Source organism: Jaculus jaculus, chromosome 8, assembly GCF_020740685.1.
Source record: "Jaculus jaculus isolate mJacJac1 chromosome 8, mJacJac1.mat.Y.cur, whole genome shotgun sequence".
Classification (NCBI taxonomy): Eukaryota; Metazoa; Chordata; class Mammalia; order Rodentia; family Dipodidae; genus Jaculus; species Jaculus jaculus.
In genome coordinates this window covers 46,385,662-46,399,034 of record NC_059109.1, presented here as the reverse complement: position 1 = coordinate 46,399,034, position 13,373 = coordinate 46,385,662, and the positions used below count along the sequence as shown (strand labels likewise).

The window sequence follows — 13,373 nt, the reverse complement described above, 5'->3', positions numbered from 1 at the left end:
TCGATTCCCCAGGACCCACATAAGCCAGTTGCACAAGGTGGCACATGCATCTGGAGTTCATTTGCAGTGGCTGGAGGCCCTGGTATGCCCATTCTCTCTCTTTCTCTCTCTCCCTCTCTCTCTCTCTCTCTCTCTCTTTCTCTCTCTCTCTCTCTCTCTTTCTCTCTCAAATAAATAAAAATAAAATACTTAAAAAATAAAAGTAAAAAAGAAGGGAAGGGAAGGAAGAAAAAGAGAGAGAGGGAGAGAGGGAGGAAGGAAGGAAGGAAGGAAGGAAGGGAGGGAGGGAGGGAGGAAGAGAGGGAGGGAGGGGGGAGGGAGGGGGGAGGCTGGAGGGATCGCTTAATGGTTGCGGTGCTTGCCTGCAAAGCCAAAGGACCCAGGTTCAATCCTCTAGGACCCATGTTAACCAGATGCACAAGGGGGCGCACACGTCTAGAGTTCATTTGCAGTGGATGGAAGCCCAGATGCGCCCATTTTCACACTCTTGCCCTCCCTCCCTCTCTCTCTCTCTCTCTCTGACTTTAATAAATAAATAAAATTAAAAAAGAAAGAAGAATGGAAGAAAGACACAGTAAGCTAAATGGTACTTGAATATGGCATGTCTTCTGTGTTGTATGCTACTGTAAACTTTAAAACTTGCATACTTTTGTTTTAAAAGGTTAGTTATATTTACTGTTAGTCCAGTGAGACTTGTATACTTCACAGACTTTTTTTTTTTGTTTTTTTGAGGTAGGGTCTCCCTCTAGCCCAGAATGACCCAGAATTCACTATGTAGTCTCAAGGTAGTGATCCTCCTACTTCTGCCTCCTGAGTTCTGGGATTAAAGGCATGTGCCACCATCCCCGGCTCAGAGACCATTCTTAAATCATTGTCTCACTCTGATCTTTACAGCATGTCTTGAATTTTAGGGGACATTTCAAGGTAGGTTATTAGACATGCTGTTAGGTTGAGATTGACTTTTAAATATTTTATTGATTGATTTGCAAGGAGAGAAACAGGGAGAATGGGCATTCCAGGGCCTCTTGCCTTTGCAAAAGAACTCCGGATATATGTGCCACCCCCGTCATTAGGCTTTACAGGCAAGCACCTTAACTGCTGGGCCATTTCTCCAGCCTGAAGCTGACATTTTTTTGTTTTGTTTTGTTTTTGTTTTTTGAGGTAGAGTATCACTCTAGTCCAGGCTGACCTGGAATTCACTATGTGGTCTCAGAGTGGCCTTGAACTCACAGTGATCCTCCTACCTCTGCCTCCCAGTACTGGGATTAAAGGCATGCGCCACACCAGGCTCTGAAACTGACTTTTAAATACTTACCAAAGTGCTTTGTATCATCCATTGTACCAGGAAGTTCTCTCTGTACAGTTGTTTGTTCTTTGTATTTTACAAGCCTGAAAGCAGAGGGAGGGGAAGAAATACTTGAGAAGAAAGAGAAGACTGAAAATAAGATCATAGTCAGAAAAGTAATTCACAGATGAGACAAATAACCAGGTTTAAAGCATGAGATCCATGTTGCATTTTGACTTTCACTGGCTGACAGGCTTTGTAAAGGTGGTAGTACTTAGCTGAGCATGGCTCCTGTATATCCAGCACTTGGCAGACTAAGGCAAGAGCATGACAAGTTCAAGACCAGCCTGGGCTACAGTAGTGAGTTCATGGTCAGCCTGGGCAAGACCCTGACTTGAACTATTAAAAGTGGTTGGAGATAGATCTTGGTAGACCAGTTGCCTAGCATGCCTGAGACCCTGGGCTCAATCTTAGTCTTACAAAAGGAAAAGGGAGGCAAGAAAGGAGGAAGGGATGATTGATTGAAGGATTCTGCCACCACACCTCCCCAGTGCCAAGAATGGAATCCAGGGCTTTGTGCACACCAGGCAAGTGCTTTACCACTGGGCTATATACCTGGCTCAAGAAAAGTTGGGCTGAGGTCAGTATTGGGGGTGGGGGAAAATAGTATATTCCAAGAATGAAACAGGACCAATCAAAGCACAGAGAATAGACTGGGAATGTAACTCAGTAGGTCCTTGCCTAGAATGCATGAGCCCTGGGTTCAGTCCCCAGCACCACATAAATTGGGCATGGTGGTGTATACTGGTAATCCCAACACTCGGAGGCAGAGCTGGGAGGATCACCATGTCTTTGAAGCCACCCTGAGACCACATAGCGAATTCCAGGTCAGCCTGGGTTGGAGTGAGACCTTAACTCAAAAAGGAAGGAAGGAAGGAAAAAGAAAGGGAAGGGAAGAAGAGGAAGCAAGGGTGCTTGGGAAGGTCACCCCACAGTAGCACTGCAGAGGCCATGCCAGCCATCATGACTATCTCTCGGGTATCTGCTTCCTTGGCCAGGCGTGTACAATTATTGCACAGGGACGCTTGCATTTGACTTAACATCATGCTTTGAGGAAGTCCTAATGTAAGATCAAGAGAAAAGGGGATTCACACATTGCATCCTTTTTGTAATATGCTAGACACTGCTTGAAGTTTTTTTTTAATTTTTGTTTATTTTTATTTATTTGAGAGTGACAGAGAGAGTAAGAGGGAGGGAGGAGGGGGAGAGAATGGGCACACTAGGGCTTCCAGCCACTGCAAACGAACTCCAGATGTGTGTGTCCATTTGTGCATCTGGCTAACGTGGGTCCTGGGGAATTGAGCCTCAAACTGGGGTCCTTAGGCTTCACAGGCAAGCACTTAACCACTAAGCCATCTCTCCAGCCCTGCCTGAAGTATTAATAAGTTTGTTGAGCCAGGTGTGGAGGCACACGCCTTTAGTCCCAGCACTTGGGAGGCAGAGATAGGAGGATCACTGTGAGTTCGAGGCCACCCTGAGACTTACAAAGTGAATTCCAGGTCAGCCTGAGCTAGAGAGTGAGACCTTACCTTGAAAAAAAAAAAAAGAAGAAGTTTGTTTAGCTAGCTATTATTACTATAATTATCCTCATTTTGGAGAGGAGGAAACTGAGTCATGAAATTTTACTTTAATCACTTTGCTATGGAATGACAAACCATGTCTGACTTCAAAGCTCTTGCTTTTTCCACTGTACCAAGTACTGTACCTAGACTCTGTCAGTGTCTGAGTAAAATAAAGCTACAGTGATTAATAAATAAGGTTCAACACTTACAAACTTTTGTGTGTGTGTGTGTGAGAGAGAGAGACAGGGTGTTGTGTATTCCAGGCTAGCCTCAAGCTTGGTATGCAGCTGAGGATGACCTTGGACTCTTGACCTTCCTGCTTCCATCTCTTAAATGCTAGGATCACACACATGTGCCACCCCGCCCAGTTTAGGATTTTTTTTAATATCACCATCTTAATTCAGAAATGCACCTTCCCTAGACCTAAAAATTGTGTCTCTGTTTAGTTCTTCAGACATCTATGTAAGAAGAGGCAGACATACTCCCTCCATCATCTTCAGAAGGCCTGAGGAGGCTGCCTTGTCCCCATCACCGTCTTCAGAGGACATAGCACTACCTTCGTATGAACAGGCAGTGGCTCTGACCAGAAAGCACAATGTGTCACCACCACCACCATATCCTGGGCCAGCAAAAGGATTCAGGGTATTTAAGAAATCTATGTCATTCCCATCTCACTGAGTGTACCTTCCTATAAGAAATTTCTATTGTTTGAGCTAAAACAAACAAACAACAAAAAGATGTGCCTCTTCAGCTTTCTATGACAAACTGCACAGAACAGAGGAGCAGGAAGCCCAGCGGGATCACGCCATGGCACTGTGTGCATCTTGGACCTGAACTGGATTGTCAGCAGCTTGTTAAGAGACTTTACTCCATATCCTTGCAGCTAAGAAGAAAGCACTTTATTACAATGTATGTTCTTTTGGTTAAAAAAAAAAAATCTTTGTTTAAAATACATAAATCATCTTTGTTATAGCAAGATGTAGCATTACAGGCACATGGCTAATCTCAGCACTCAGGATGCTGAGACAAGAGGGATGAGACTTGAAAGGTAGCCTGGAAATACATGATGAGCCCTGTCTCAAAAAATAAAAAAAACAACTTTTTTATTGATAGTATAACTGAAAACATGAACTGTTGGTACAGATAAATTTGCATAGATAAATGTTTGTATGTTTCTTATGTTGAATATTTAAAAAGTTACAATGTGTAATTATTATCTTATCCCTAAGTCACAATATTAGACCTGTCTTATATAAATACATATGTGTGTGTGTGTAATACATATACATATATACGGGGGTTTGTAGTACATGGTGTGTATGGTACATGCATGTGTGTGTATATGCACGTGACCCATGCACAAACATGCAGAAGCCTGAGCAAAACCAAAGGTAATTTCTATTGCCTGAGAGTCTCATTTACTGAACCTGGAGTGCCCCATCTTTCAGTTAGACTGGCTGACCAGTGAACCCAATGATCTTCCTGTCTCCAACCTGCTTAGCACATGGGTTAGAAGGTGTGCAAGGACATGCCCAGCTTTTTATTTGAATGTCAGGGGTCAAACTAAGGTCCTCATACAAGCATTCTTACCCACTGAGCCACTGCCCCAGCCCAGATTCTTTCATTATTAGAATTTCCCTTGGTTTGGAAATGTTGTACAGAATTTGATATTTCAGTATAAATCTGTAGCCTTAATAGAATCACTTAGTTTTCCTGCCTGGTTCTATTTCAAATTGTTGCATAGCATTCACCATATTTTACAGGCTCTAGTTTTTAACTTGCTATCAGTTGTATTTTAGTATGGTGAGAAAAGTCAATAATTTTCTTTTTCTAAAAATTAATATTCACTGTGAAGTGACTTTTGAGATAGCACAGAGTTACAATGCAAGGGTTTGCAAGACTTGTCACATTAATAAACAGGCCTGTACTAGCGACTAGAACTCCAAAAGTTGCCCATGTTACTAATGAGTATCTAGTATCCTAGTATCTAGTTGTAATTTATAATTATGAAATTCTTTATACATCTCTGTGTGTATATATAATTAATTATCTGAATTTTTTTAGACTTAATTATAATTTGCCACTTCAGAGTTCAGTTCTCTAGAACCCATGTAAAGCCAGATATAAAAAGTGATGCAGGCCGGGCGTGGTGGCGTACGCCTTTAATCCTAGCACTTGGGAGGCAGAGGTAGGAGGATCGCCGTGAGTTCAAGGCCACCCTGAGACTACAGAGTTAATTCTAGGTCAGCCTGGACCAGAGTGAGACCCTACCTCAAAAAACAAAAAAAAACAAAACAAAACAAAAAAAAGTGATGCAAAGCCGGGCGTGGTGGCACACACCTTTAATCCCACACAGGAGACAGAGGTAGGAGGATTGCCCTGAGTTCAAGGCCAGCCTGGGACTACCTAGTGAATTCCAGGTCAGCCTGGACTAGAGTGAAACCCTACCTCAAAAAACAAAAAACGAAACAAAACAAAAGTGATGCAAGTTTCTGGTATTCATTTATAGTGGCAAGAGACCCTGGTACACTCATACATACATACACACACACACGTGCAAATAAATAAAAATATTTTTTAAAAACTGTAATGTGTCCTGTCTTTGGTTTTGCATTTGTCTCTAAAATTCTAATCAGTGTTTTTCTATTCTTCAATTTACTTGTGTGTATATTAATAGATGTACAAGAAAATTTTTATTTTATTTTATTTACTTGAGAGTGAGAGAATGGGTGTGCCAGGACCTGTAGCCACTGAAAACAAACTCCAAATGCATGTCCCACCCTGTGCATCTGGCTTATGTGGGTGCTAGAGAATTGAATCTGGGTCCTCAGGCTTTGCAGGCAAGTGCCTTAACTGCTAAGCCATCTCTCCAGCCCACAAGAGAATTTTTTTTTTCCACAGTACTTGCTCTAGTCCAGGCTGACCTGGAATTCACAGTGTAGTCTCAGTGTGGCCTCAAACTCATGGTGATCCTCCTACCTCTGCCTACCAAGTGCTATAATTAAAGGCATGTGCCACTATGCCCAGCTAAGAGAATTTTTAATGTTGAATGGCTTGCTGGTGCTTAATTGTTAATAATGTTTTTAGTCTAATTGAATGTCAATTAAATTTCATTAATTATTAATTTGATTGGCAATGTTATATATGATACTTATACTATTAGAAGAATTTCTGTAATTTTTTTTAAGTTTAGATTGGTAAACCAACCATGATGGCTCATGCCTTTAGTCTCAAAACTTAGGAAGGCTAAGATAATAAGGATTGCTATGAATTCCAGGCCAGCCTGGGTTACAGAAGTGAGTTCCAGAGCTAGAATGAGACTCAACCTTTAAAAAAGAAAAAAAAAGATTAGAAAGAAACTAGGCATATGCTTGTGACTCTAGCATTTGGGAGGCTGAGCTAGGAGGATTTGCTACAGATCAAATACACTATGGACTACAGAATGAGATCCTGTCTCAAAAAAAAAACAAAAACAAAAACAGATTACATTGATTACATGGGGTTAGAGGAACAGTTCAATGACAGAGAGTACACTTACCTTAAAGAAGCTTCTGAAATCTACCCTAGCACCAGTCCCCCCAAAATGAGAGAAATTTTAGAACTTCTTGTAGATACTGTCTATCTGATATTTTTGAAATGTATGATCTATATTGTGGCCTTCAATCTTCTGAATTGTGTTCCTTTCATCATTTAAAAAAAAGTTTCCATAATAACTTAAGGCAATTATAATATTATCAGTATTTTTATGATCTGGAAAGAGCAATCTTACTATTTTGGTTTTTTTTTTAAATTTTTTATTTATTTATTTGAGAGTGACAGACACAGAGAGAAAGACAGAGGAAGAGAGAGAGAATGGGCGCGCCAGGGCTTCCAGCCTCTGCAAACGAACTCCAGACGTGTGCGCCCCCTTGTGCATCTGGCTAACGTGGGTCCTGGGGAACCAAGCCTCGAACCAGGGTCCTTAGGCTTCACAGGCAAGCGCTTAACCACTAAGCCATCTCTCCAGCCCTGTTTTGTTTTTTTGAGGTAGGGTCTTACTCTAGTCCAGGCTGACCTGGAATTAGTCTCAGGCTGGCCTCGAACTCACAGTGATCTTCCTACTTCAGCCTACCAAATGCTGGGATTAAAGGTGTGTGCCACAATGCCTGGCAATATTTTTCCTAAAATATAACTGTGTTTTTTCATTTAATAATATCTTCCTTCTACATGTCATATAGATATATAATTTATGCTAAGTAAATATTGCTTATTTTATTAAACATTCTTTTTTCATATAATGGCACATACATATGCCATTGCATGTTTTCATCATTTTTTTATTTTTTGTTTTTTCAAAGTAGGGTTTGGCTCTGGCTCAGGCTGACCTGGAATTCATTGTATGTTTTCTAAACAATGTTGAAGCTGGGCCTGGTGGCACACGCCTTTAATCCCAGCACTCGGAAGGCAGAGGTAGGAGGATCGCCTTGAGTTCGAGGCCACCCTGAGACTACATAGTGAATTCCTGGGTCAGCCTGGGCTAGAGCAAGACCCTACCTTGAAAAACTAAAAAAACCAAAAAACAAAAATTATAATTTTGTGTATGTGAAATAAGGTTTGAAGTTTATTTCTTTCCATGTATATATGATATTAATTTAGTAACAATTGTTTACAAGACTGTCCTACCCACCCACCCACTGAATTATCTTGGTACCTATGTTGAAAATCTTTTTTTTTTTTTTTTTTTGGTTTTTCGAGGTAGGGTTTCACTCTAGTCCTCTAGTCCAGGCTGATCTGCAATTACTATGTAGTCTCAGGTGGCCTCGAACTCATGGAGATCCTCCTACCTCTGCCTCCTAAGTGTTGGGATTAAAGGTGTGCACCACCACACCCATCTTTCCTATGTGGAAAATCTATCAAGCATGTATGTGGAGCTTTCTACTCTGTTCTATCTCTGGGTGGGGAATTAAGGCTATCATTACAAGAGTGGGTTATTGTAAAAGAGGAATTTTGACCCCCTTTCTCTCTCTTGCCTTTTACTTTCTGCCATAGTAATGCAAGACTTTGGAGTTGGAGTCCTCCAGAATTTATGAACTCCAAATTTTGTGTTCTGCCCTGTCCTACCTTTAATAAAGAACTAATAAATATCAGGCTGGAGAGATGGCTTAGCAGGTAAGACACTTGGCCAGCACGGCCAAAGGACCCAGGCTTGACTCCCCAGGACCCACAGAAGCCAGATACACAGACACATGTATCTGGAGTTAGTTTGCACTGGTACACCCATTCTCTGTTTTGCTCTCTCTCTCTCTCTCTCTCCATTTAAATAAATAAATAAAAACAAAAAGAATTAATAAAGATGGACTCAAAAAGGATAAATTATGGATTATGATGTTTATTTAGGGAGAAATCACAAATTGTGGGTTATATAAGGGAGATTAGGGTCTAGGAAAGAAGGCTAAACACATGGGCAGTAAGAAGCACGCTCTCATGTGGAAACATTTTATAGTTTATGAGGTTCATCTAAGAGAAATGGAGGTCTTTAGAAAAAGACTGCAACTGAGTTACGAGCACGTGGAAAGTAGAACTTAGATGCTTCCTGCGCAGCACAGGGGAAGAGCTGGAGAGACCCACACATGCCCTCCCTAGGGTCTTGCAAGAAGAGAAGAAAGGAGGGGCTGGAAGGCTGCAGCCTTCATAGCATCAGATGCAGGTATGTAAGGGGAAGACCTGATTGGCTAGTAAATTTGGGTCAGCCCATCGCAGTAGACCGTGGGCAGCAGGGGTCCTGAAGATCACTCTCAATCAGACACAATTTCCATTTCTGCCAAGAGTTCCATTCTTGTGCCAGGATGAGGTGGCACCTTCTGGTTCTCTTTGAGCCTCGATCCCTAACTGAAATTGCCTAAAAATAGCTATCTTTAACCTGTCCTTATATAGGATGAAGCAAGAAGAAAGTTTTATACCCCAGATACTAGTCCCTCAAACCTGGACTTCCTGACAGCCAGGTTTATGAGCCAAGTTTTTATTTATTGTACATTACCCAGTTGTTGTGGTTTGAACATGAAATCTAGCTTCTCCCACCCATAGGCTGATGAGTTTGAACACTTGGTCCCTGGTCTCCAGCTAGGGCACTAATAGCTAGGAAATGGAACCAGCCTAGATATCCCTCAACTGATGAGTGGATAATAAAGATGTGGTACATTTATATAAGGGAGTTCTATTCAGCAATTTGGCTTTCTGGGCCTGGGTTATCTCACTTAGTATAATCCTTTCCAGATCCATCCACTTCCCTGCAGATTTCATAATTGCATTTTTCTTTACTGCAGAATAGAACCCCCTTGTATAAATGTACCACATATTCATTATTCTCCAATGAATATTTTTGTCAAAAATCAGATGGCTGTAGCTCCCTGGATTCATATCTGGGTCCTCTGCTCCATTGATCTACCTGTCTGTCTTTGTGACAGTACCATGCTATTTTTTTGTTACTATGGCTTTGTAATATAGCTTAAAATTGGGTATGGTGATACATCCAGCCTTATTTTATTTTATTTTATTTGAGAGCAACAGACACAGAGAGAAAGACAGATAGAGGGAGAGAGAGAGAATGGGCGCGCCAGGGCTTCCAGCCTCTGTGAACGAACTCCAGACGCATGCGCCCCCTTGTGCATCTGGCTAACGTGGGACCTGGGGAACCGAGCCTCAAACCAGGGTCCTTAGGCTTCACAGGCAAGCACTTAACCGCTAAGCCATCTCTCCAGCCCCATCCAGCCTTATTTTTGCTGCTCAAAATTGTCTTGGCTATTCAACGTCTTGTGTGCTTCCAAATGAATTTTAAGGTTTTTTTTCCCATTTCTGTGAAGAATGCCATTGGAATTTTAATAGGGATTGCATTAAATGTGTAGATTGCTTTTGGTAAGATTGACATTTTCACAATGTTGATTCTTCCAATCCAAGAACATAGGATATCTTTCCATTTCCTAGTGTCTTCTGCAATTTCTCTCTTAAATGTATTAAAGTTTTCATCACAGAGATCCTTCACTTTCTTGGTTAGATTTATTCCAAGGTACTTTATTTATTTATTTATTTATTTATTTATTTATTTATTTATTTATTTATTTTTTGAGGTAATTGTGAATGGGAGTGTTTCCCTGATTTCATCTTCAGCATGTTAGTATATAGGAAGGCTACTGATTTATGTGTGTTTATTTTGTATCCTGCTATGTTGCTAAAAGTGTTTATCAGCTCTAAGAGTTTGCTGGCAGTCTTTAGGGTCCTTTGTGTATAGAATCATATCATCTGCAAACAATGACTTAATCTCTTCCTTGCCAATTGTATTCCTTTTATGTGTGTCTCTTGCCTTAATGCTATAGCTAAGACTTCTAGGTCTATGTTAAATAAAAGTGGGGACAGTAGACACCCTTGTCTTGTTCCTGATTTTAGTGAAAAAGCTTCAAGTTTTTCTCCATTTAGTACTGTGTTGCAGTAGGTTTGTTATAAATAGCCTTTATTACATTGAGATAGGTTCCTTGTATTCCCAGTCTCTGTAAGGACTTTTATCATGAAGGGATGTTGGATTTTGTCAAATACTTTTTCTGCATTTAATGAGATGATCATATGATTTTTGTCTTTCAGTCCATTTATATAATGTATTACATTTATTGATTTTCCTATATTGAACCATCCCTCCATCTTTGGGATAAAACCTTCTTGGGCAGGAGGAATGATCTTTCTGATATATTCTTGTATTCTGTTTGCCAGTATTTTGTTGAGAATTTTTGCATCTATGTTCATGAGGGAGATTGGTCTGTAATTTTCTTTTTCTTTTTTTTGTTCTGTCTTTGTCTGGTTTTGGTTGTCAACGTGATGCTGGCTTCATAGCAGGAATTATAATGTCTTCCCATTGAATTTTTCCTTTAACCAATATAAAGTGACCTTCTTTATCTTTCCTAACTAATGGTGGTTTGAAGTCTATCCTGTCAGATATTAGAATAGCGACACCTACTTGTTTCCTAGGCCCATTTGCTTGAAATACCATTTCCCATCATTTTACCCAAGATAGTGACCATGTTTTATGGAGAGATGAGTTTCTTTTTTTAATATTTTTTTTTGTTTATTTATTTGAGAGCGACAGAGATAGAAAGAGGGGATAGAGAGAGAATGGGCATGCCAGGGCTTCCAGCCACTGCAGATGAACTCCAGATGCGTGCGCCCCCTTGTGCATCTGGCTAACGTGGGTCCTGGGGAATCGAGCCTCAAATCAGGGTCCTTAGGCTTCACAGGCATCTCTCCAGCCCAAGAGATGAGTTTCTTGAAGGCAATGAATAGAAGGATCCTGCCTTTTGATCCAGTCTGCAAGTCTGTGTCTTTTGTTTCGGGCATTGAGACCATTGATATTAAGAGTTATTATTGAAAGGTGTGTATTTATTCTTCCCACTCTTCTTGTTTTGTAGTGCTTTCTCTTCTTTCTTTACTCTCTTGTGTTAATCATTTGAGTATGATTTGTTTTTCCCTGTTTCCTCATGTGTGTGCTTTGCTTTCTCTTCAGCATGAAAGATCCCTTCAAGTATTTTTTGTAGAGCTTGTTGAGTATTCATTTATTCCTTTAGCCTGTTTTGTTGTGGAATGTCTTTATTTCTCTATCCATTTGGATGGATAGCCTTGCTGGACATGGTAGTCTTCGTTGACAGTTATTATCTTTCAAAATTTGGAGTACATCATTCCAAGCCCATCTGGCTTTTAAAGTTTGTATTGAGTAGTCTACTGTTACCCTGATGGGCTTGCCTTTATATGTGGCTTGATGTTTCTCTCTAACTGCTTTCAACGTATTTTCTTTAGTTTGTATGTTTAATATTTTAACTATAATATGGAGAGGAGAGGTTATTTCCTGGTTTTGACTGTTGGGTGTTCTAAAGGCTTCCTGTATCTGTATTGCCATCTCTTTCCCTATTTAGGGGAAATTTTCTTCTTGGATTTTGTTGAAAATACCTATGATTCCTTTGGAGTGGAATTCTTCTGTTTTACTATACCCTGAATTTTTTTTTTTTTCTTCTTATGAGAGACAGAGAATTGGTGCACCAGGGCCCCTAGCCATTGCAATCAAACTCTAGATGCATGTGCCACCTTGTGTGCATGTGTGACCTTGTGCACATGTGTCACGTTGTGTGTCTGGCTTGTGTGGGTTCTGGGGAGTCAAGTCTGGGTCCTTAGAATTCACAAGCAAGTGCCTTAACTGCTAAGCCATCTCTCCATCCCATTACCCTGAATTCCTATGTTTGATCTCTTCACAGTGTCTCCAAATTCCCATTCATACCTTCCTATTATTTTGTCTTTCTCTTTGTTGGACTATACTAGATCTTTCACCTGGTCTTCTAGCTTAGATATTTAGTCTTCTACTTGATCCATTCAACTGGTTAGACTATCTATAGAGTTTTCTATTGGACATACTCTATTTTGCATTTCTAGTATTTAGGATTAGTATTTCATTATATTTTCTTAACCATGTTTTGTATTGATCTCCTTATTTACTTATTTATTTAATTTTTTTGGTTTTCCGAGGTATGGTCTCACTGTAGTCCAGGCTGACCTGAAATTCATTATCTTAGGGTAGCCTTGAACTCATGTTGATCCTCCTGCCTTGGCCCCCCACCTCAAGTGCTGAGATTAAAGGCATGTGCTGCCATGCTCATCTTTGATCTCCTTATTTTATTAAGTTGGTTTCCTGTGTTCTCTTGGGATTCCTTCAGGAGTTTGTTTTATTTGATTCCTTTGGTTTCCTCTTTGATTTCCTTGAACATAGATATAACATTGAATTATCAGGCATTTCATCTAAATTAATCTCACTTGAGGTCATTTCTGATGGATTTATAATTATTGGATGAAATATATTGTTTTTATTTTCTGTGTTTCTTGTATTATAATGTATAGCTTTTTGCATCATGAGTTAATTTGATTTTCTAGTTATCCGCAGTATTCTTAGACATGTGAATCCAGTGTTATATATCTTCAGGGTAGGAGCTTAAGGTGCCAGGTGTGACTCATATTACTTCCAGAGTAATAGGAGAAGTGACCCTAAGTGTTGGGTTTGCCTGCTATCCAAGTATTCTAGTAGGCTGGATGGAGCAAAATACAGGGAAATTCTAAAATTTAACTGAGCAATATACACACTCAGTCAAAACCAGAATGGAGTATTTATGCAAGAGTGGGATTAAGCTGGCTGTGGTGGTGCACACCTTTAATCCCAACACTTGGGAGGCAGAGGTAGGAGGATCGCTGTGAGTTTGAGGCCACCCTGAGACTACATAGTGAATTCCAGGTCAGCCTGGACTAGAGCAAGACCCTACCTCAAAAAACAAAACAACAAAAAAGAATGGCAAAGCCATTGGCTGTGGTGGTGCACACCTATAATCCCAACACTTGGGAGGCAGAGGTAGAAGAATTATTATGAGAGAGTTCTGGTCAAGATGGCGACCGCCTAGCTGCACTACAAA

General features: G+C 40.3%; 1 protein-coding gene across 1 annotated transcript in view; it reads left to right on the top strand.

The window, feature by feature from the left end:
- The window catches only part of Prrg4 (proline rich and Gla domain 4), a 31,663-nt gene extending 26,567 nt beyond the window's left edge, over nucleotides 1–5,096 (top strand). Inside the window, exon 6 of the mRNA XM_045157236.1 lies at nucleotides 3,354–5,096. Within this exon, the coding sequence (XP_045013171.1) occupies nucleotides 3,354–3,585 (232 nt within the window). The 3' untranslated portion in view covers nucleotides 3,586–5,096. The remainder of the gene's footprint in view (nucleotides 1–3,353) is intronic.
- The last annotated feature ends 8,277 nt before the right edge of the window (nucleotides 5,097–13,373 follow it).